The following is a 23,921-nucleotide window of genomic DNA, read 5'->3' as shown; positions in this document are numbered from 1 at the left end:
CACGGACATGCAACACTGTAGGCAAACAAAATGTATACAATTTTTTTCACACAAATAGAGCTTTCATTTGCTGGTATTTGCGATTTGATGCTGGGGGGAACTGACTAACTGACATTAATGGAGTGATCAGTGATAATACTATACACTGTCACTGTACTAATCACACTGGCTGGGAAGGGGTTAACATAAGAGGCTATCAAGGAGTTAAAAATGTGTGTATGTGTGTACAGTGTGCTGCTTTTACTAACTGATCTCTCAGTTTCTCATTCCTGCTTTGCAGGGATGAGAAACTGACAGATCACTCCCTCTGTACAGAGCTCTGTATTGTTTACTAACACAGAGCTCTGGGCTGTGACTGGACAGCAGGTCCATGAATCATTAGGCGGGACTTGCTGACAGGGATATAATCATACCTCCCAACATTCTGAGATGGGAATGAGGGACACCTATAAGCAAAAGTATGCAGGCATAGGACACACCTTCTGCCACACCCCCTTAAAGGAGAATTGTACTAAAGAAAATGATTGGCTAAACCCACAAGGGCTTTTTTTTACCATTATTATTCCTTTATATTGGCTTATGAAATTTACAAATGCAGCAATTTAGAAATCAGATGAAAGGTTTAGCACTGGGAAACACTTTTTGATAGATAAATAGTGCATTTTATATACAGCTATATAGATCAGACCAAAATGAGGGACAAATGAGTAGGAATGAGGGACATTGTTCAGAATGAGGGACAGTCCCTTGAAATCGGGGACAGTTGGTAGCTATGCGTATAATCAAAGCGGGAGCTTGGCAGGGGTGTCGCACATGAGCGGGCCCTAAACCCGGAAGTAGGCAGCAACGTACGGGTATGTCACTTTGCCTGCAGCGTTGCTCGCCCCCTGGCTACTTTCACACTGGGCGGGGGTCCGTTAGTGGTAAAGTGTCGGCTAGTTTTAGCAACGCTTTACCGTTGTTTTAACGGCGCTTTTCAGCCGCTAGGGTGGTGCTTTTAACCCCTGCTAGCGGCCAAAGAAAGGGTTAAAAGCGTCCGTATTGCGGCACTGCCCAAGCGCATTGCAGGCACTTCGGCAGCGCTGCCCATTCATTTCAGTGGGCAAGGCGTTTTGGGAGCGGTGTATACACCGCTCCCGCACCGCCTCAAAAATGCTGCTTGCATGACTATTTTCCCCCATCCTGTAAGTGCACCGACCCAGTGTGAAAGCACTCAAGCTTTCTCGGGGGGCAGGAAAGGCGCTTTTCAGGTGCTATTTTTAGCGCTAAGACGCCTGAAAATCGCCTTAGTGTGAAAGGGGTCCAAGGCCAAATGGGCGGCAAGCGGTTGATATTAATGTTATTATTATTGTTTTTAGAACTATTATATTTATTACTACTATTTTCATTATTATTATTATTATTATTATTATTGTTGTTAGTAATACCATTTTTTTGTACTACTTTTATTTTTTATTACTATTCTTATTATAACTACTACTATTTTCATTATTATTACTATTTCTATTATACAGGATTTATGTATCACTAAAGCCGTGTACACACGATCGGTTTGCCCGATGAAAACAGACCTGTTTTCATCGGACAAACTAATCGTGTGTGGGCCCCATCGTTTTTTTCCCATCGGTGCAAAAAAATAGAACATGTTTTAAATTTTTCCTATGAAAAAAACGACAGAAAAATCTGATCGTCTGTGTGGAAGTCCATCGGACAAAAATCCACGCATGCTCAGAATCAAGTCGACGCATGCTCGGAAGCATTGAACTTCATTTTTTTCGGCTCGTCGTAGTGTACGTCACCGCGTTTTGGCACGGTCCGATTTTTGACTGATGGTGTGTAGGTAAGACTGATGAAAGTCAGCTTCATCGGATATCCTATGAAAAAAATCCATCGGATCAGATTCCATCAGATATCCGATCGTGTGTACAGGGCTTAACAGTTTGCTGGTTGTAGTCAGAAGACAGCACTTATATTTCTTTATTGTTATTTTTATATATTTTAAATATTAGTACTTTTTTGTTTTTGTTTTACAGTGTAACATTTTTGACCTGCAGAGATTCCTGTATGCAGTGCATGGAGGGTGGTGCGGGGAGGTGTCATGCACTGTCATTGTTTGTAGTCATTTGTCTCCTGTGTGTAGAAAGTGTCCAAGCCGTTGCCTGGGAAATGCATAGAACACATTCCCGGCGGCTCACACTCTCCTCCCTGCCTTCCTCTACACTCTGCCTGTCTTTATATTCTAGCTGAACCAACAACTTTCTCTGAGAGTCGAGGAGATGGCCAACGACACCCTACGCCACTGACCAACACCACTGGCAATGTCCGCCCAGGATCATTCCTGAGTCCAGACAAAGGTAGGTCTCCACAAACAAATGTTTTTTCTTTTTTTGCACACGTTAAAACATTTTAAATCATTTTAAATCTGAAAACGACTTAAAAAACACCCAAAAAATACATTTTCTGGAGACCAGTAGAATAAAGGGATGGTACTTGCAAACATTTAAGTTGCACAAAATTTGCACAACTGTTTTTTAAACCAATATTTTCCATAAAAATACATTCAAATACATTTTTTTTTGCACAAAACACAGTGGCCCAGATTCAGGTAGCAATTGCGCCTGCGTAACCATAGTTACGCAGCGCAATTGCTGACTTGCGCCGGCGTAACGAGTTCTCCTGATTCAGAGAACTCGTTACGCCGACTGCAGCCTAAAATCTGCGTGGCATAAGGCTCTTATGCCACGCAGATTTTAGGCTGCATTCTAGCGATGACCGCTAGGGGGCGCTCCCATTGTGATCTGTGTATAGTATGCAAATTTCATACTAACACAGATTCACAACGTTGCGCGAGCCCTGCGTACACAAATTACGTAGTTTGCGTACGTCGGGTTTCGCGTAACGTTACACATCCTAATAGCAGGCGCAGCCAATGCTATAGGATACCCGGCGTTCCCGCGTCGCGACGTTCGAATTTTACTTCGTTTGCGTAAGTGAATCGTGAATGGCGCTGGACGCCATTCACGTTCACTTTGAAGCAAATGACGTCCTTGCGACGTCATTTGCCGCAATGCACGTCGGGAAAGTTTCCCGATGGAGCATGCGCTGTACGCTCGGCGCAGGAGCGCGCCTAATTTATATGATTCCCGCCCCCGGCGGGATCATTTACATTGCACGTGCTTACGCCGGGCAATTTTGCCGGCGCGCCCTCGCAATTTACGGAGCTACTGCTCCGTGAATCGAGGGCAGCGCAAATTATTTGCGGGGGCGTAGGGCAAAATCGTTGCCCTGTGCCTCCACAAATAATGCGCAAGTCGTACCTGAATCCGGGCCAATGTAATTCCCATTAAGCAAAAAAAATATATAAAATTCAAGACAAGAAAACGTCAAGTACATAAATACCAAATATGTTGCTCCTTAACCACTTAAGACCCGGGCCATTATGCAGGTAAAGGACCTGGCCAGTTTTTGCGATTCGGCACTGCGTTGTTTTAACTGACAATTGCGCTGTCGTGTGACATGGCTCCCAAACAAAATTGGCGTCCTTTTTTTCCCACAAATAGAGCTTTCTTTTGGTGGTATTTGATTACCTCTGCGGTTTTTATTTTTTGCGCTATAAACAAAAATAGAGCGACAATTTTGAAAAAAGAAATAAATATTTTTTACTTTTTGCTATAATAAATATCCCCAAAAAAGATATAAAAAAAACATAATTTTTTCTCAGTTTAGGCCGATACGTATTCTTCTACCTACTTTTGGTAAAAAAAAAAATCGCAATAAGCGTTTATCGATTGGTTTGCGCAAAATGTATAGCGTTTACAAAATAGGGGATAGTTTTATGGCATTTTTATTAATAATTTTTTTTTTACTACTAATGGCGGCGATCAGCGATTTTTTTTCATGACTGCGACATTATGGTGGACACATCGGACAATTTTGACACATTTTTGGGACTATTGTCATTTTCACAGCGAAAAGTGCTATAAAAATGCACCGATTACTGCGCGCGCGTGCGACCCACGGCTGGGCTCTTAAAGGGGATGTATATATACATCCATGTGCCCAGCCGTGCCATTGTTCCGATGTAAATCGGCGTTAGGCGGTCCTTAAGTCGTTAAAATTGCTTGTTCCCGCTAAATTTAATAAAATTACGAAACTTTACATTTTCCATAGGTGTTGCCTTAAAACCTTAACCACTTGTCTTCTACCGGGGGAATTTTTTTGCACACATGTTAAAATATTGTTTGTTGTAGAAAAAAAAAAACTCTAACCCCTCTCCTTTCTGAAAGCAGAGACACTGGAGAATAAAATGGTGGTATCTGCAATGTTTTTTTGTGTTTCCAATTATTTTTATTAAATTATTATACAAATATAAAACCTTACATATCATTCCAAAAACAGATATACAAGTCATACAAAAACACAAGAATGGATCTCTCCTAGAATATATCTTCCTCAAAGCTTTCAAAGTTCTTAAAAAAAAGTAAAAATTTAAAAGAGGGCCCATATTCCATTGACTCACTTCGCTCTCCCCCCTCTCACCCCCCCCCCCCCCCACATCCCTTAAACAAAATCCCCATTACATAAAAAAATGTAATATTGTGTATAGTGAATCATTCCCTTTGTTCCCTCCCAGGTTATTGAACACCCCATTCTCCCTTACTAAACCGTGAAGTGCTGCGTGTGTCAAAAGTTTAATAGTTAAAGTTTTTATGTTGCATTTATGTTTCCAATCAATGTTAAACATTTGTTTCGGGTAAAAAAATAAAAGACGTGGTTGTATCAAGTAAATAGATACCAAACATGTCAAGTTCTAAAATTGCGCATTCCTGTGGAATGGCAAAAAGCTTTGGTACCCAAAATACTCCATTGCTGATGCTTTAAAAGCTTTTTTTTATACTGTAAGTTATCATTGTACTTAACCGTGAATTACGATGCTAGAATGATTGCTCTCAGTCTGACGCTCGTGACGATTCCTCACAAATGTGGAGCAATTATTGTTTGCATACTGTACATGTGCTCGCTGTATGCTGCGCTTTTTATATGCGGGGTGACAGGAGTGCTTTAAAAAAAGGTTTTAAATATTTATTTTATATTATTTTTTACATTTTTAAATTATCATTGTTATTTTTTTTTTTTTAACGCTATTGCTAATACTAGGAGACTAAGCAACCTTCAATGTGGTAGCATGGGCAGGTAACAGGTACTCTTTATGGAGCTATTGGGTGTTTTTTGAGACAGTCAACGTGTTTATTGAGACATTAGTGGCTTTTTTTGACCCCTATTGTTTTCCATACCCTCCACCCAAATCAGCTTGACCTGCTTCTTACCCTGGCCAGAGTCACCAGGGTGTCTATTGAGACATAGGGGGTATATTAGAGATCAGGGGTTTATTGAGACAACATGGATTTAATGAGACATCGGGGGTTTGTTTTCCCTGCTCGCCACCATAGCAGAGCAAGCAGAAAATGAGCGCAACATGCTTTTTACCATAGCAAGACCAAGCAGGGTTTGAGACATCAGGGGTTTGAGACACCAGGGTGTTTATTGAGACATCAGGGATTTAATGAGTCATTAGGGATTTTTTGACCCATATTGTTTTCCCTGCCCTCCACCCTAGCAGAGCAAGCATAAAATGGGCTTCACCTACTTCTTACCCTGGCCAGAGCCACCGGGGTTTGAGACATCCGGGTGTTTATTGAGACTTTAGGGGTTTGTTGAGACATCAGGGTGTTTATTGAGACATTAGAGATTTATTTGACCCCAATTGTTTTCCCTGCCCTCCACCCTAGCAGAGCAAGCATAACATGGACTCGACCTGCTTCTAACCTTGGCCAGAGCCACCAGGATCTAAGACATTAACGTGTTTATTGAGACATCAGGAATTTATTGAGACATCAGGGATTTATTGAGACATCAGGGATTTATTGAGACATCAGGGATTTATTGAGACATCAGGAATTTATTGAGACATCAGGGATTTATTGAGACATCAGGGATTTATTGAGACATCAGGGATTTATTGAGACATCAGAGATTTATTGAGACATCAAAGGTTTATTGAGACATTGGGGATTTATTCAACCCCTAGTGTTTTCCCTGACCTTCACCCTAGCAGAGCAAGCAAAAAATTGTCTCAACCTGCTTCTTACCCTGGCCAGAGCCACCAGGGATTGAGACATGTGAGGTCTGTTGAGACAGCAGAGGTTTATTGAAAAATCAGAGGTTTATTGAGACATCAGAGGTTTATTGAGACATCAGAGGTCTATTGAGACATCAGAGGTTTATTCCACCCCTATTGTTTTCCCTGCCCTCCACCCTAGCAGAGCAAGCATAAAATGGGTTCGACCTACTTCTTAACCTGACCAAAGCCTTTGGAGTTTGGCAGCTCTAAACTGAGAAATGCTATTTATAAACAGTGACCTGTTGGTGACACCTCAGTCACAATACTGGGGGCACTGGGTGAGCACACTCCTAACACAGAATAGTGCCACGGGCTGTATGCCTATATGTGGCAACATGGCATTAAAGCCCACCGCCATACTACCACATATGTACTGTATATGTCGGTCTTATCAGAAATACGGAGAGCTGTTAACATCCTATACTTTCTGCCTGTGCTGCTCTTTTTATCAGTTACATTGTTTACAACTTTCTCTGAAGACTACAGAAAACCTCCATGCTCTGTTATGGAGATGAAAGGGGGGGGGTGTAGTCCTGTCCTAGGATGACAGTGCCGCTTCTCCAAAGTTATAGTACAACAAATGATTATTTTCCCCATAGGACATGACATGTTAAGTACCGATCCTGGTGACCACTTACCCACTAACCACCATACTCCAACCCTCTTATACCTTACCCCACAAAACCCAATGATACAAGGGACCACATTGTGGAGTAAAATTGGCCTTCCGGCCTTTTTATTTAACCATATAAATTTTAACATAAATAACCGTTTAAATAACTTTTAAATAACTATATACACATTTTCCAACACTTGGTGGTCTAGAGGACCACCCCTCTCAACTTGGACACTGGGACAACAATTATTACCTAGGCCTCAGTCGCGAGACACCGACTCAGAGGCAGTATAACCGTCCTCAGTGACCTAACACTTTAACCCCTTCCTGGTTAACCCACGTCAACCGAAAGGTACCCAATAACCCCCCATACCACGTATGGGTACAACCTTTTTCTACCCCAACTACCAGACATTTCTAGTCTTACAGAGACCCAAAACCGCCCGCTAGAAAGCCCAGTTTCTTCCCTGAGTTGAAAATGGAGGAGTGACAAAACGTCACTTCCTCCACGCCAGACACCTCTGCCGCCCCCACCCCTCTCACAGCCAACCCCTCCATCCCGAGGAGCCTATCACCGCGGCCAGTCCCTCCCTGTCATGCTGCCCCTCCCCCAAACTTAGTTTGCTCCGTGCCTTTCTGGATGTGCGTTCAGGAGCAGGATCAACAAGGAAAAAAAATTAGGGAAAAACAGAAAACTGATGCAGCCACTGCATCTACTAAGCTGGAATATATTTTTCTCGAGTTTAGATATAATTTCAACTGCTATTTTCTCCCCCCCCCCTTCCTGTGTGGCATGAGACACACTGTAGCCATTGTCTTTGTAATTGTGTTGGATTGCAAAATAAGACCTGGCATCTTTTCAGCCAAGTCACTGTTGTCACCAACCGACAGGGCTATTCACGTCTAGCCTATGCAGGAAGTTAGAGCCTTGTGCAGTATTTTATTATGGAGCCACCCAATCCCTAAAAAAATATAACCTTGCATATCTTACAAATGTCACTTGCATCTCATTTCTTGAGCAGCGTCTGTCCAGACTTTCCTTCTGATTTGCTGTCACCAGTTGGAGGGCATACCTGGCAGCATGTATACAGTACTTGATATGGATTTCTGACCGGCTATGCCACTATTCTTGGCCCCTCCAATGTTTAAGGGAAGTAGGTGAGGGCATAGGTACCCCAATCAAGGAACTCTTTAGATGCACCTAGTGCCTAGCAGCCTTTATACCCCGGAGGAACTACTGAAATTAAGCTAAACTTAATATATTGGGTAGTATGCCCCTTACATTAGTGGTCAGAGAATAATGGCCCAGTTACAGTAGTGGTCAAAATGCTAGCTTTACAGACAAATAGATCATTGGTGTCATGTAGCTGGCTCAGCCAAGTAGCGTTGGACCCTAAACTATGTAGGTACCATCATATGGGAGGTCAATCCTCCACAACTTAATAGACCCTTTAGTAACCCCTGGTAGATCCCTAGTGTTCCACAGAAACCTGGTTGAGGATGACTGGCCTATTGGATATACAGTCATGGCCCAAATTGTTGGCAATTTTTCCAGAAAATCAAGTACATCTCACATAAGTATTACATTAACATATGTTTTGCTACACACACGTTTATTCCCTTTGTGTGTATTGGAACAAAATAAAAAAAGGGAGTGGAAAAAAAGCAAATTGGACATAATGTCACACAAAACTCCAAAAATGGTCTGGCCCAAATTCTTGGCACCCTATCACAACTGTGGATAAATAAGATTGTTTCAAGCATGTGATGCTCCTTTAGGCTGGGTTCACACTACTACACTACTTTCATCCTACTTTGCTCTGTGTTCAATGTTTCTCTATGAGAGCGTCTTGTAGCGTCCTACACAAGTCGGTCCGACTTTGAAAATGCTCCCTGTACTACTTTTGGTCCTACATTGATCCTACTTCAGGCCCATTGAATATCATTGAAGTCGGACCAAAGTAGTATCCTGTTCATGAAAGTAGGATGGATGTAGGACCAATGTAGGATAAATGTAGGACCAATGTAGCAGAGCAAAGTAGGATGAAAGTAGTGTAGTAGTGTGAACCCAGCCTCAAACTCACCTGGGGAAAGTAACAGGTGTGGGCAATATAAAAATCACACCTGAAAGCAGATAAAAAGGAAAGAAGTTCACATAGGGCCAGATTCTCGTACCCGCGGCGCAGCGTAACGTAACCCGTTTACGTTACACCGCCGCAAGTTTTCAGTCTAAGTGCCCGATCCACAAAGCACTTACCTGGAAACTTGCGGCGGTGTATCGTAAAGACGTCCGGCGCAAGGCGGCCCAATTCAAATGGGGCGGGTACCATTTAAATTAGGCACGCTCCCGCGCCGCACGTACTGCGCATGCTCCGTTCGCAAGTTTCCCGACGTGCTTTGCGCGAAATTACGACGTGCCGACGTGTTGAGAATCGCGACGTGCTTACGCCGGGAAAACAAAAAAATTCAAAAGCGACGCGGGAAAGACGGGCATACTTTAACATGGTGGAGTACTTTTACACCATGTTAGTAACAGCCCTATCTTTGCGACGGGAATCTAAAACTTGCGCCAACGTAACGACGGGAAAAAGCTTTGTGGATCGCCGTAACTGCTAATTTGCATACCCGACACTGGTTTACGACGCGAACTCCCCCCAGCGGCGGCCGAGGTATTGCATCCTATGATCTGACAGTGTAATTCAATTACACCTGTCGGATCTTAGGGCAAACTATGCGTAACTGATTCTATGAATCAGTCGCATAGTTAGGACGACCCGAAAACAGAGATACGACGGCGTATCAGGAGATACGCCGTCGTATCTCTTTTGTGAAACTGGCCCTTAGTCTTTGCATTGTGTGTCTGTGTGTGCCACACTAAGCATGGAAAACAGAAAGAGGAGAAGAGAACTGTCTGAGGACTTGAGAACCAAAATTGTGGAAAAATATCAACAATCTCAAGGTTACAAGTCCATCTCTAGAGATCTAGATTTGCCTTTGTCCACAGTGCACAACATTATCAAGAGATTTGCAACCCATGGTACTGTAGCTAATCTCTCTGGGTGTGGATGGCGGATAAGCAGGCCCAAACAAGTTCCAAAGACTTTCAAGCTGTCCCGCAGGCTCAGGGAGCATCAGTGTCAGCGCAAACTATCCATTGATATTACATAGTTAGTCAGGTTGAAAAAGACACAAGTCCATCCAGTTCAACCACAAAAAAATAAACAAACAAAATAAAAAACACAGTACTATCCCATACACCCAACTCCATACCCACAGTTGATCCAGAGAAAGGCAAAAAAAAAACAGCAGAGCATGATCCAGTTTGCTACAGCAGGGGAAAAAATTCCTTCCTGATCCCCCGAGAGGCAATCGGATTTACCCTGGATCAACTTTACCTATAAATCTTAGTACTCAGTTATATTCTGTACATTTAGGAAAGAATCCAGGCCTTTCTTAAAGCAATCTACTGAGCTGGCCAGAACCACGTCTGGAGGGAGTCTGTTCCACATTTTCACAGCTCTTACTGTGAAGAAACCTTTCCGTATTTGGAGGTGAAATCTCTTTTCCTCTAGACGTAGAGAGTGCCCCCTTGTCCTCAGTGTTGACTGTAAAGTGAATAACTCAACACCAAGTTCACTATATGGACCTCTTATATATTTGTACATGTGGATCATATCCCCCCTTATTCTCTTCTCAAGAGTGAATAAATGTAGTTCTTCTAATCTTTTCTCATAGCTGAGCTCCTCCATTCCTCTTATCAGTTTGGTTGCCCTTCTCTGCACTTTGAAAATGAAATTAAACGCTATGGCAGGAGACCCAGGAGGACCCCACTGCTGACACAGAGACATAAAAAAGCAAGACTACAGTTTGCCAAAATGTACTTGAGTAAGCCAAAATTCTTCTGGGAAAACGTCTTGTGGACAAGACCAAGATAGAGCTTTTTGGTAAAGCACATCATTCTACTGTTTACCGAAAACAAGACAAGGCCTACAAAAAAAAGAGCACAGTACCTACAGTAAAATATGGTGGAGGTTCAATGATGTTTTGGGGTTGTTTTGCCCCTGGCACTGGGTGGCAAACATACGTCAAAAAGCACCCAGAAATGTATGTCACCAAAGCGCTGGAGAGTTCTAAAGTGGCCAGCAATGAGTCCAGATCTAAATCCCATTGAACACGTGTAGAGAGATCTTAAAATTGCTGTTGGGAAAAGGCGCCCTTCCAATAAGAGAGACCTGGAGCAGTTTGCAAAGGAAGAGTGGTCCAAAGAGGTGTAAGAAGCTTATTGATGGTTATAGAAAGCGGCTGATTTCAGTTATTTTTTCCAAAGGGTGTGCAACCAAATATTAAGTTAAGGGTGCCAAGAACTTTGACCAGCCCATTTTTGTTTTGTTCCAATACACACAAAGGGAATAAATATGTGTATAGCAAAACATGTATTACTGCTATACTTTTCTGTGAGAAATACTTGATTTTATGGAAACATTTCTGGGGTGCCAACAATTTCGGCCATGACTGTATACTGTAGTAATGTATATAGTATAGTGAAGGGAAAGTTCAGCTGTGGGTTCTCATCCCTTCATGGCATCTTGTGCCGCGGCAGAGTAATCACAGACCACCCATGCTGATTGATTTGGTCACTAAGCCACAACTCCCTAGCAACCTCTGGAGGAACCCTAGGGTTTCCAATGAGGAAAAGAAGTGAGTGAGGCAATACGTACCCCAATCAAGGAACATATTAGATGTACCCATTGCCCAACATCTTTTTCTACTCCAGAGGAACCATTGAATACTTTTAGCTAGGGTTCCCCAAGACCTGAAAATTAATTTATTGGGGGTAAATGGGTAGCCCATTACATTAGTGGTCAGACAAGAATGCCTCACTTGAATAGTTTTTGGCCTTTCTGTAGCCATGGAGAGCGATAATTGCTTAAAGTGTTTGTTAACCCCCCAAAAAATAAAAAAATACAGGTCCCTAAAGCAGATTACACAGCACAGTGCTTGTGCTGTGTATTATGCCCCCTCTAAACTGTAAAACCTCCCTGAATCTGCCACTTCCTGTATCCTCCCCTCTGACAATGAAAATCAGGGCTGCTCAACCCTGACCACCGTTGTCAGAGTGCATCCCTGTATCATACGCTGCTTTCCCCTCTGCTCACTTCTCTCCCCCTCACCCTCTCCTTCCTGCCTGTCATCTCCCTCTCTGTGTTTGTCTCTGCCCTGCCAATATTAAAAAAAAACAACAACATAAAATTGGCACTGCCAGCCCCTCTATTAGAGGCTGGCACATACACAATGTAAGTTGTTGAATGAGTGTTCTAAATACAAAATGTGAGCTGTATTCAGGGCAGGCATGTGACTTGTGGCCACTTTACAGCTACGAGACAGAGCTGCTGATGTCAGAGGGAGATCACGGCTCCTCCAGCAGAAGACATCCATCGCAGCTGCAAAGCGGCCACGAGTCATGTGCCAGCCCCTCTATTAGAGGCTGGCATAGCACACAATGCAAGTCGTTTTTAAAAACAAGCGTTATAAATACCGAATTTGAGCTGTAGTGTTTCACAGAACCCTGGTTGAGAATGGCTGGCCTATTGGATACAATCTAGTGAAGGGAAGGCTCTGCTGTGGGCTCTCTCCATGATGGCATCTTGTGCCACTTCAAAGTTATCACAGGCCCCATATTCAGCCTGGTTCAGTCCATTTTGTCTAATATCTGTAAAATGGTTTGGTTTGCAGTTGGGATCATCTCAGCCGCCATGTCTCGGCGACGGTTGGAGGAAGCCATTCTTAGATCCAAGGAGTTGGAGAGCTCTGGAGAGAGCGTAGAGGAGGGCTCTGACGATGATGAGAGATATGGAGAACTCTTTGTAAGATACCGCATCCCGCTGAGCAAAGACACACACAGTATTTACAGCCTCCGCTTCTCCCCTAGTGGAAAACAACTGGCTGTGGGATTTGGAAATGGTGCCATTCAGGTAAGGGATTGTCCACATCAAGCTTTGTTTTTTAAAGGAAAATTAGAAAAATCACAACATTTTAAGGAAGTAATACTAGTAAAGGCTGCAGCTAGAGCTCTTCAATCAGAAAATCTACTGCCCCCTGCTGACTAAAGGGCTATAGGTATGGCAGGGGCCGTCTTTACCATAGGGCAAACAGGGGCAGCTGCCCAGGGCCCTGTCACTGTTGGGGGCCCAAAGCAGAGCCGCCCGTTAAGCCCCTGTACTGCCCACAAATCAGGCTGAAAATCATCAGCGGCACGCAGCCAGTGCCAGTACTGCTTCCCTTCCCAGTGTTTTAAAATGTACAGCACCCCTGGCTTCCCTTTAGACATTCACTTCTCCCTTCCTGCCACTGGGTGCTGCTTGTATATAAAAGTGAATTAGAATGTGATTTTATAACATCCCAAGTTTGCTCTTCCCGAGGCTGACTTCTTCATGTCCTGCTCCTCAAGGTATGTCACTGTTTGCTAATCTATATTGTAAAAATACGTTTTCTGTAGAGTGTGCCCAAAGTCTTTATAATATTTGATGATTCACTGCAGGTCTGGTCAGTGTTTTAAAAAGTTCCTCTATTTTACACATGGCATGGCATGGGATCACAGCACCGTCTGTCCATTCTGCTTTAGCACCATGGGACCCCATGCCATGCCATGTGTAAAATAGAGGAACAATAGAGGCTGAGTAAGGCCTCAGAGCACATGGCATTACTGTCTGTATTTAACTGCTTGATGGGCTTATTTTGGGCCTGGCTGGTTCACATGTATGTGTTTTGGCGGCCCACATTTGCGCAGGCACAGCAGCCCATTCATTTGAATGGGCCGCCATGCCTGCGTTTCCTGCAAAAAAAAGCGCATGCCTCATGTAATAGGCTGCGCACACGGCACACCTATGCCCATCAAGCACTGAAATACAGCACTGTCTGTCCATTCTGCTGTCTGCTGTGACTTATCTGCAGTACCTGCACTGTCAAATTTGCTGCATTTTTAGACGTTTAGGTCACGCTTTTAAAAACACAGTGCGTTTGTGTGTGCAAGAACTGCAGGTAAGTAGCATGGTGCAAAAGCAGAATGGATTTCAAGGCAACTGCATTTTTAAAATGCTGAATGCACCTTTTTTCTGCAGGAAACAAAGGCATGGCAGCCCATTCAAATCAATGGGCTGCTGTGCCTGCACAAATGAGGGCCGCCAAAACACATACATGTGAACCAGCCAGGCCCAAAATAAGCTGATGGGGGGCCCAAAAAAAATGTTCGCCCAGGGCCCAAACCATATTAAAGACGGCCCTGGGTATGACTCAGCAAGGGGTGTGGTGGACCGCTGTATAGATACCGCTGCTTCCACACAGAGAGCAAGCTGAACTTCCATTCAGTCTTGCACAGTTGTACAGGCTTCTTTCCTGTACTGAAATTGTGTGATTTCACTACACATTGTTAGCTTCTCACATTGTGCATTAGAAGCTGAACAAAGTGAGATGGAACCAACATCCTTTCCTGGCTGGAGGACATCCAGCACCACCTAGCTTTTTCCTCCCCAGCCCCTTGGATTTTAGTTCAATCATGGAAGACCATCATAGGTGGGTGTTACCTAGGGTGGTCTGTGTGCAAATGTAGCCTGTCTAGGAACATCCACTGCTCCAGACTGACATCCACCCATTAAGGCATTCTGATGTTTGCATAATCCCTCATAAGGGCCACCCCACTGCTTGCATTATGGCTCTTAAAAGCAATACTGAGCAGTGGCGTCACTAGGGTTGGTGTCATCTGGTGCGGTAAACACCTTGTAACCTGCAGCAGGACAGGCAGTAGGGCACTGAGCAGGCTGGCGCATCGGCGCGGCTCTCCCCTCTGCCACAGTGCTACTTGATGGTGCCACCCAGGGATGGTAAAACATAAGCAGATTAAACTTCAGCTTTAAATAGTTCTCTGTTTTGAACATAAATCCCTGTTTTTAACGCAGATTGTTAGACAGGATAATTTGGTTGGTTGCAGGCTGGCTGGTGAGTTGAGCTATATACATTTTCTTTGGTTTTGTTTGAAATGCGTCGCCCCTTTTGTATACTCCTTGATGCGAAGGTACCTGCACAAGAGTACATAAGACAGAGTGGTTTAGAGTAGCAAAAGCAAACAGCAGTTGATGTCAGGAAACGACTTAAATGTGGAGGCTGCAATTGCTTACCTCTGCTTCTACAAATGCTAGTTGCCTGGCTGAAAACACAGGGAATTTTTTTCTTTAGATCTGTGGAATGTGTAAGCACTTCATAAGCTAATTCTACGGATTATTTCAGATCGTGAACACAGAGAGCGGCTCTCTGTCCTCAACTCTATTCCCCGGACATCGCACCAGGCAAGCCATCACCGCGCTCAGCTACCACCCAAAGAACAACAACATCCTGGTGGGGGCCGGAGCGGACGGCCTGGTCTCCTTTTATGACATCCAGTCTCAGATAAATGTTCTCACTCTAACAGGTATTGTACTCCTGCCTCTGCAAGAGATGGCGTTGTCCATCATTGTATGGGTATACTGGTATATAAATACACATACATGACAATAAAAAAGTCTGCTATGAATAGATAGGTAACATAGTAAGGCTGCTGTAGGGTGATAGGCAGGGCCGTTGCGACAGGACAGGCAAACCAAGCAATTGCTTGGGGCCCCAGAGCTGGCCTGGGGCCCCCGAGCTGGCATGCTGGCCCCCCTCCCTTGCAACTCGCTCGCTGCACGGGAGGAGAAAGGAGGATGAGGGAGGAGGAAGAACTAAGAAGCAATTTTCGGTAGCGGCCGAAACCCCCCACCCCCGCTTCTGAACTTGAAAAGACACGGATGTAATTTCCGACAGTAGCACATCCCCAGGCTTCTCAACCCCGCCCTGTCGTTGTCCATTTTGCTTGGGGCCCCCAAAATCCTTCAAACGGCCCTGGTTATAGGCACCATGAGATGCCAGGTCATACCATTAACATGACAGTCTGCCTCCCAAAAAATGCTCTGCCAATTCCAGCTTCTCTGGTGCGCAATAACTGCCCAGGTCTGGTGACAGGTCAGGTACAGTATTGTGTTGTGGAATGTAGGAGTGGGAGAGCCGATTCTCACTATGGAATCAGCCTGCAGCAGAGAGTAAAGCAGAAAGCTTTGCAGAGGTGTATTAAACTGGACTTTGCATGCATATGTTAATAATAGTACCTTACCCCCAAACAGAAATAAATTCAGAAAGGGTGCCAACAAATAAAACTTGCCTTCTGGGTACTTGACATCCTGCGAGAATAAGCTGGTGCATTTTCATGGAGGGTTCCCTTTAATTTCCTTTAGTAACCACCCTGAGCTCTTTTAATTGGCAATTGAGTCGTCAACACTATACCCAATATTTTATTTATATAATTTATATAATTTTTTCCCCATAAATAGAGCTTTTTTTTTGGTGGTATTTGATCACCTCTGCGGTTTTTTATTTTATGTTATAAAAAAAATTGAAAAATAAATAAATACAATTTTCTACTTTGTTATAAAACATATCCCCAAAAATCAAATTTCTTCATAAATTTATGTATTATTCTGCTACATGTCTTTGGTAAAAAAAAATCCCAATAAGTCTTTATTAATTGGTTTGTGGTATAGAGTCTACAAACTATGGTATATATATATATTTGAAACTTGATCAATTCTGATGTACTGATGGCCTATCTAATTTTTTTTAAAAAGGGGTCTTCAAAAAGTTTTTTTTTTTTTTTTGAGTTAAATGTATTAAGGTGAAAAAACTTCAGAGAATACCGGCCTCCCCAGCCAACCCCGTTTACTTACCTGACCCCTCGAAAGTCCCGCGCCGCGAACGCATCTTTACCGGCTTCCCGGCTCATTCATTGGTCGATTAAAGCAGCGCATCCATTGGCTCGCGCTGCTCACAATCACAACCAATGACGCAGTGCGGCGGATGGGCGGAGCCGAATGATACAGTCGGCGGCTATGGCTGTTGGCTGTATCACGGGAGCATGAATGTGTGTAGATCTTGCGGGGAGGAACAGAGACAGCCACAGAGGGACCCCAGAAGACGTGGATCGGGGCCACACTGTGCAAAACGAGTTGCACAGTGTTGGGAAGTATAACATGGTTGTTATTTTTAAAAAATTAAAAAAAATCCTTTACAAACCCTTTAAGAACCCTCATATATCTAAAAATGTATCAATGCTGATGTTCCGGACTGCCCATCTCATTTCATGAGGCCTAAAAACACCAGGGCAGTACAAATGACCCATTTTTTGGAAAGTAGGCAGTCTGAGGCATTTAGTAAGAGTTTTTTGAAGTTGCAAATTTTTATATTTTTGGGGGAGGGGGGGGGAATTAAAAGATTAAAAATACTTTTTTTTACATACTGTCACCAGTGCAGTACAGCGTGACTGGTTATTTCATTGGTTTCCCATTTGATAGTTTTGATTGAATTGCATGTTGGTTGAATAATAAAAGTGTGTACGGCCACCATTAGATACATTAGTAGGTTTAGATGGTGGAGGCTGTTATAGCTGCAAATGGAGGCCAATGCTAGGTCAATACCCATGAAGTAGGTAATGACTAAGCGCTGATATATGCGCGAAACGCATCTACCTTTTTGTCCCCTGCTCCATTTGTCAACCACTTGTCATATGAAGCTTCAATAAAAGGATTTTTGGAAGTGCAGCCGTCCGGAATTATTTCTTCACCCATGAAGTAGGGATGGGATGTCCAAGCTTATATAGATATAATAGTCAGGTGTTCTGACGTTGGACCTTATAGCCATACATAGCCTGTTTATTTCCCAGCTGATTGAAGTTACAGTACATTTTTAACTGTTTTATCATTTTAGAGCCAGAGAATGAGATCCATGCCATGGATTACAGCATGGACGGTAGTGTTTTTGCCACAGCTGGGAAAGACCGCCACATTCGTCTGTATGACAGTCACACTAGTGAGGTAACACATTGTCCTTTGTCACATGCATGATCAATAGTTTTATGTACGAATGGACCAGGTATGGAATATCATAGCGGCAACTACTGGTGTCAGTGTCACCGAGCCTATGACTTTAGAGGAGGGGATCCCAGAAGACATTCCGTAGTGTTTTTGTATATTATTTTTTCCCCATAAGCCGGTGGTTGTCATGGATATGCAGTAATGTCTGGCAGCTTACCTTCCTCTCCATGTGTTCATCTTAGAGGCCAGACGCTCATACCTGGTTGCTTTTATCACCTCTCCTCCCCAGGCCATATCAGGAACTCTATATTAACCAGTGCACTGCAGGTCTGCCTTGCTGATCAACGTTGTTTATTAAGCATTGTGTTCCTGCTTGCCGTGTGCTACGTTTATCTCTGTGTACCAATCTTGGCTTGTCCCCGACTATTCCTATTTGCTTGTGACCCAACCTTTGGCCTGTTCTTTGTTTATCCTAGTCTGCTTGTCGACCTGACCTTGGCTTACCTCTCACTATCTCTTGTACCCTAAGTGGCTGCTTCCCCTCTTTCCTCTATGCCCTACGGAGCATGAGCTGGAGGACTCTGGGGGCCGCGACCTGGATTCAGTTGCAGCTAAGGCCTTCCTCACCACTAGAGGCTCTGGTGAACACCTGCTGAATCTTAGACTCCATATATGCCTTCCATATCCACTCTGTGTTCCATCCGCAGCAGTCTGCCATAGGGTTCCCTACCTTGTGATGCACCCCTGACTCCAACGGGGTGCATCTGTCAAAGGTGACCTGACAGTGGTGTGCAGATTAAAGGTGAAAAAGAGAGATAAAAAAACAAGAGATTCTTCTAAGATTTTATGTCCTGTTGTACGTCTATGGAAAGTAGCATAAAAAGTGTAGTACGCGTATACACACATTCATAAAGTTAGTGGATATACGTCCAAAGGGGTCAAGCAACCTATTTTAGCTCATTTGGGGAATATGATTGTCTCATTCTCATTGAGAAGTGTGGATGGTCGCACTTGATGGTCATTCAGGTTTTCTGGAGATTTCTGCACTGCTCTAAGCTCTAAGCAGGAACAACAGCAAAAGGGATGAATCCCCAAAATGGAAATACATGTTCATCAGAGGCATCTGTTAAAAAAAAAAAATGTACCTCCATGTGGATTCATCTGGAAGATTGGTAATTATTGATCAAAAGAAAAGGTTAAAATAGAACTACAGTATAGGCAAAACTTTTTTTTTTCATTTTGATAGAGCAAAGGAAGGTCAACTCCCATCAGATTCTTTTTTCATCATCTTTGTCCCATTGCAGAGATTTCCCTTCAATTCCTGTCCCATAGACAAACTGGAATTGAAAGGAAATCCCTGCAAATTAAGGGAGTCCCTTGGGACAGGTCACCAGATCTAAGGGTGCATTCACACCACGATTTTATCATCCTACTTGTTCTCACGATTCTTAGGTTTGAAATCGTACAAATCTGTATGGCAAAACGTATCCATTCACTTCCATTCATTAATGTAGGTCCCCAAGTGCATCCGATTTGATCCGCATCAGATTTGATACGATTTAAAATCGCATCAAAAATCGTGTTTGACCACGATTTTTGGTCCTGATTTGAAATCGTATTAAAATCGTGTCCGATTTTTTTAATATTGTGGTCAATCTAAATCGTAATAAATCGGATGACTGTGCGTTTTTATCCGATAAATCGTACCCGATTTTTTATTACGCATGCGCACTAGACACTGGAACGAGCTAGAAACTTCAAGAATCTTCTTTTATGGCCATTGCCAGACATTATTTAAAATCAGGATCCGATTTTTTTTTGACATATGATTACATACGATTTTGTCATATACGATTCCATCCGATTTAACGGTCCGATTATCGGATGTAAAAATCGTGATGTGAACCTAGCCTAACAACTGACAAGTGTTCTAATCCCTCTCCACTCCAAAAAAAACAAAACTTTTGCCTTTAGTTTTACTTTAAAGCACACCATTAACACATTTCTTAGCTCTTTAACCGCTTAAGGACCGCCCGCCCGTCGCTTTTTTTTTACGTCGTTTGCGTTCGGCTTTTTCCGGCGGATAGTTACCCCTGCTATATGAGGGGTAGCTAATGTTAAGTATGGCCGTCGTTCCCGCGCCGAGTTTCAAATTTTTACGTAGTTTGTGTAAGTCGGTCGGGAATACGGATGGCCGGAATTTACGTTGACGCCGAAAACAATGACGTCCTAGCGACGTCATTTGGAGCATGCGCACTGGGAAATATCGCCGGCGGCGCATGCGCAGTTAAATCGGCGTGGGAACGCGCCTGATTTAAATTGTACACTCCCCCTAGCCGCGGAATTTGAATTCCGCCGGGGGAGTTACGATCCGCCGGCGCAAGTTTGGAGGTAAGTGCTTTGTGAATCTTGCACTAGCCTCGCAAAAGTGCGCCGGCGGATCGTAAATCACATAGATTATGCGGATCTAAAGATCCGCTAATCTGTGTGAATCTAGCCCATTGCATTTTTTTCAAAGTTTCGCTCTATTTTTGTTTATAGCAAAAAAAAAAAAATCCACAGAGGTGATCAAATACCACCAAAAGAAAGCTCCATTTGTGGAAAAAAAAAGGATGTCAATTTTGTTTGGGAGCCACGTCGCACGACCGCAATTGTCAGTTAAAGCGACGCAGTGCCGAATCGCAAAAAAGTGGCCTGGACTTTGACCAGCAAAATGGTTTGGGGCTGAAATGGTTAATGGGCACTTCAGGAAAAGGTGTACAGTACACTTTCATTGGTGGAATCTGTGTACATTCTTCAGCCCATTGTGTAAAAAAATAAATAAAAATAAATAAAAAAAGAAGTATATCTATGGAGTTCAACCAAAAGACAAAATACAATTAGAAACCTGCATCATCAGAACCTGAAACCTGTGGTTGATCCAGAGGAAGGCAAAACAAATAAAACAACTTCTAATTTGTTCTTATAGAGGAAAAAAAGTTCCTTTTTGACCCAGTAGGGCCACTGGATATTCCCTGGAGCAACAATCTATGGTGTCTGAGGGTTCTCAATTATCCAGATCACATACTGTATGTCAAACACAATGCCCGCGGGACCAATCCAGGCCCAACAGGCCTTGTCATGTGACCCTTGCCCTCAGTTACACACATCTGGCTCTCAACCTCCACTCCAGATACCTGTCACCTGCAAACACAGAAACCTTCTGTTTTTATAAGGGACAAAAAAGAAATGCAAAGAAGCTCTGGGTGGAGCGTGGAGGGGAGGCTGGGGTTGCACACTGTGCACAGCACACCATAAACCCTGCACTCTGTAAGCAGCACACCCCTGAACACTGCACTGTTTACATAGCGAACTCCTGACCTCTGTACATAATGCACTCCTGAACTCTGCACTCTGTACATAACGCAATCCTGAACTCTGTACATAACGCAATCCTGAACTCTGTACATAACACAATCCTGAACTCTGTACATAACACAATCCTGAACTCTGTACATAACACAATCCTGAACTCTGTACATAACACAATCCTGAACTCTGTACATAACACAATCCTGAACTCTGAACTCTGTACATGACACAATCCTGAACTCTGCACTCTGTACATAACACAATCCTGAACTCTGCACTCTGTACATGACACAATCCTGAACTCTGCACTCTGTACATAACACAATCCTGAACTCTGAACATAACGCAATCCTGAACTCTGAACTCTGTACATAACGCAATCCTGAACTCTGCACTCTGTACATAACACAATCCTGAACTCTGAACATAACGCAATCCTGAACTCTGTACATAACGCAATCCTGAACTCTGAACTCTGTACGTAGGGCACTCCTGAACTCTGCACTCAGCGCACTTCAAAACCCTTCACTCTGTACATAGCACACTCCTGAACTCTGCACTTTGTACGTAGCGCACTCCTGAACTCTGCACTCTGTACATAGCACACTCCTAAACTCTTCACTCTTCACTCCTAAACTCTGTATATAGCGCACTCCTGAACTCTGCAGGCTGTATGTAATGCACTCCTGAACTCTGTACATGGCACACTCCTAAACCCTTCACTCTACACAACGCACTATGTATGTATTGCACTCCTGAACCCTGCACTCTGTACATAGCCCACTCCTGAACTCTGCACCATGTATGTAACACACTCCTAAACCCTGCAGTCAATATGTAGCACACCCAAGATTCAACCAGGGCAACCACACTGCTGATAAGGCTATACTATACTTGCTCTTTTTTTTAACCGCTTCCGGACCGTCCACTGCACATTTACTGCTGCAGGGCGGCCCAGCTGTGCGAAACAACGTATCTGTACTTTGTAGTCACTTCCTGGGTCTAGGGGTGCTCAATTTGTCCCATTTTACGGATGATTTGGACACTCTCTAGCAGAATGCGCTAACCTGAAACTGTGAGTCATGCACAATGCAGCTTACCGAGCAAACAATGTGACCAGTCTTTTATTACTGACTTAGATTTGGTGTTTTTTTTTCAGATTCTGAACACCTTGATGGCCCCGGATTTCCACCATGACTATGACCTGAGCCTGACCAGCGGCCACACACGCAGAATCTTCGCACTGAGGTTCCACCCTTCTGAATATCACATCTTCCTAACTGGGGGATGGGATGACTCCATCAAGGTGAGGAGAATTGTGCTGTATGCATGTATAGAGCTCTGATATATCTCACACTACACTGAGCCAATCACATCACTCTCTGTACCAGAGGAGCTCACACTCTAATATTCCTACCACAGTCACATTATTCTTATTATACATTTATATAGCTCTGACATACACTATATTGTCAAAAGTATTGGGACGCCTGCCTTTACATTATGAAGTTTAAAGCGGATGTGCCACGGGAACAAAATATTAAAAGACAGCAGCTACAAATACTGCAGCTGCTGACTTTTAATATTAGGACACTTACCTGTCCTGGAGTCCAGCGCCGTCCGCAGCAGAGCACGAGCGATCGCTCGTCACTCTGCTGCTCCCCCCGCCATCCACGCTGAGGGAACCAGGAAGTGAAGCGCTGCGGCTTCACTGCCCGGTTCCCTACGGCGCATGCGCGAGTCGCGCTGCGCCCGCCGATTGGCTCACACGCTGTGTGCTGGGAGCCGAGTGTTCCCAGCACACAACGGGCGACAGACGGGATGTGACGGAATGCCCGTCTTTCGCCCGTAGCGTGTGGCCGGAAGTGGGTGCAAATACCTGTCTTTAGACAGGTGTCTGCACCCCCCTCCCCCCTGAAAGGTGTCAAATGTGACACCGGAGGGGGGGGAGGGTTCCGATCAGCGGGACTCCACTTTAGGGTGGAGGACCGCTTTAATAGCATCCCAGTCTTAGTCTGTAGGGTTCAATATTGAGTTGTTCCACCCTTTGCAGCTATAACAGCTTCACCTCTTCTGGGAAGGCTGTCCACAAGCTGTTATAGCTGCAAAAGGTGGGCCAACTCAATATTGAACCCTGCAGACTAACACTGGATGCCAATAAAGTTCATGTGCGTGTAAAGGTAGGCGTCCCAATACTTTTGACAATATAATGTATACTGCAGTGCTGTTCAGAGAATACTAAGCCAGTGTCTGCACCAGAGGAGCTTACACTCTAAAATCCTACCACAGCCACACACTATTATTAATATACATTTAAATACCTCTGACATATTCCACAGTGCTGCACAGCGAACACTCAGGGCCAGATTCTTAAACGAGATACGACGGCGTATCTCCAGATACGCCGTCGTATCTCTGAGTTGCACGGTCGTATCTATGCGCCTGATTCTTAGAATCAGTTACGCATAGATTTCCCGTAGATCCGACTGGCGTAACTGTGTTACACCGTCGTATCGTAAATGCATATTTACGCTGGCCGCTAGGTGGCGCTTCCGTCTAATTCCGCGTCGAGTATGCAAATTAGCTAGATACGCGAATTCACGAACGTACGCCCGGCCGACGCAGTACATTTACGCCGTTTACGTTAGGCTTTTCCCGGCGTATAGTTACCCCTGCTATATGGTGGCGTAAGTGCGGCGTACCAATGTTAAGTATGGCCGTCGTTCCCACGACGAAATTTGAAAATTTTACGTCGTTTGCGTAACTCATCCGTGAATGGGGTGTGTGTGTGCCTAGCTTACCCGGGGAAGAGATGGCACCAAGATGAACTATGTAAATAAGA

At 43.9% G+C, this 23,921-nt stretch overlaps 1 protein-coding gene across 1 annotated transcript in view; it reads left to right on the top strand.

The window, feature by feature from the left end:
- Positions 1-23,921, top strand: part of LOC120935617 (uncharacterized WD repeat-containing protein all2124-like) — a 65,691-nt gene that overhangs the window by 17,929 nt on the left and 23,841 nt on the right. Inside the window, exons 2-6 of the mRNA XM_040347667.1 lie at positions 2,141-2,354; positions 12,531-12,769; positions 15,078-15,258; positions 17,622-17,728; positions 22,239-22,385. Of these exons, the coding sequence (XP_040203601.1) occupies positions 2,141-2,354; positions 12,531-12,769; positions 15,078-15,258; positions 17,622-17,728; positions 22,239-22,385 (888 nt within the window). The remainder of the gene's footprint in view (positions 1-2,140; positions 2,355-12,530; positions 12,770-15,077; positions 15,259-17,621; positions 17,729-22,238; positions 22,386-23,921) is intronic.

The sequence above is a fragment of the Rana temporaria genome, chromosome 4, assembly GCF_905171775.1.
Source record: "Rana temporaria chromosome 4, aRanTem1.1, whole genome shotgun sequence".
Lineage (NCBI taxonomy): Eukaryota > Metazoa > Chordata > Amphibia > Anura > Ranidae > Rana > Rana temporaria.
Note: the sequence above shows the minus strand (reverse complement) of the source record. Positions and strands in the feature narration are given on the sequence as shown.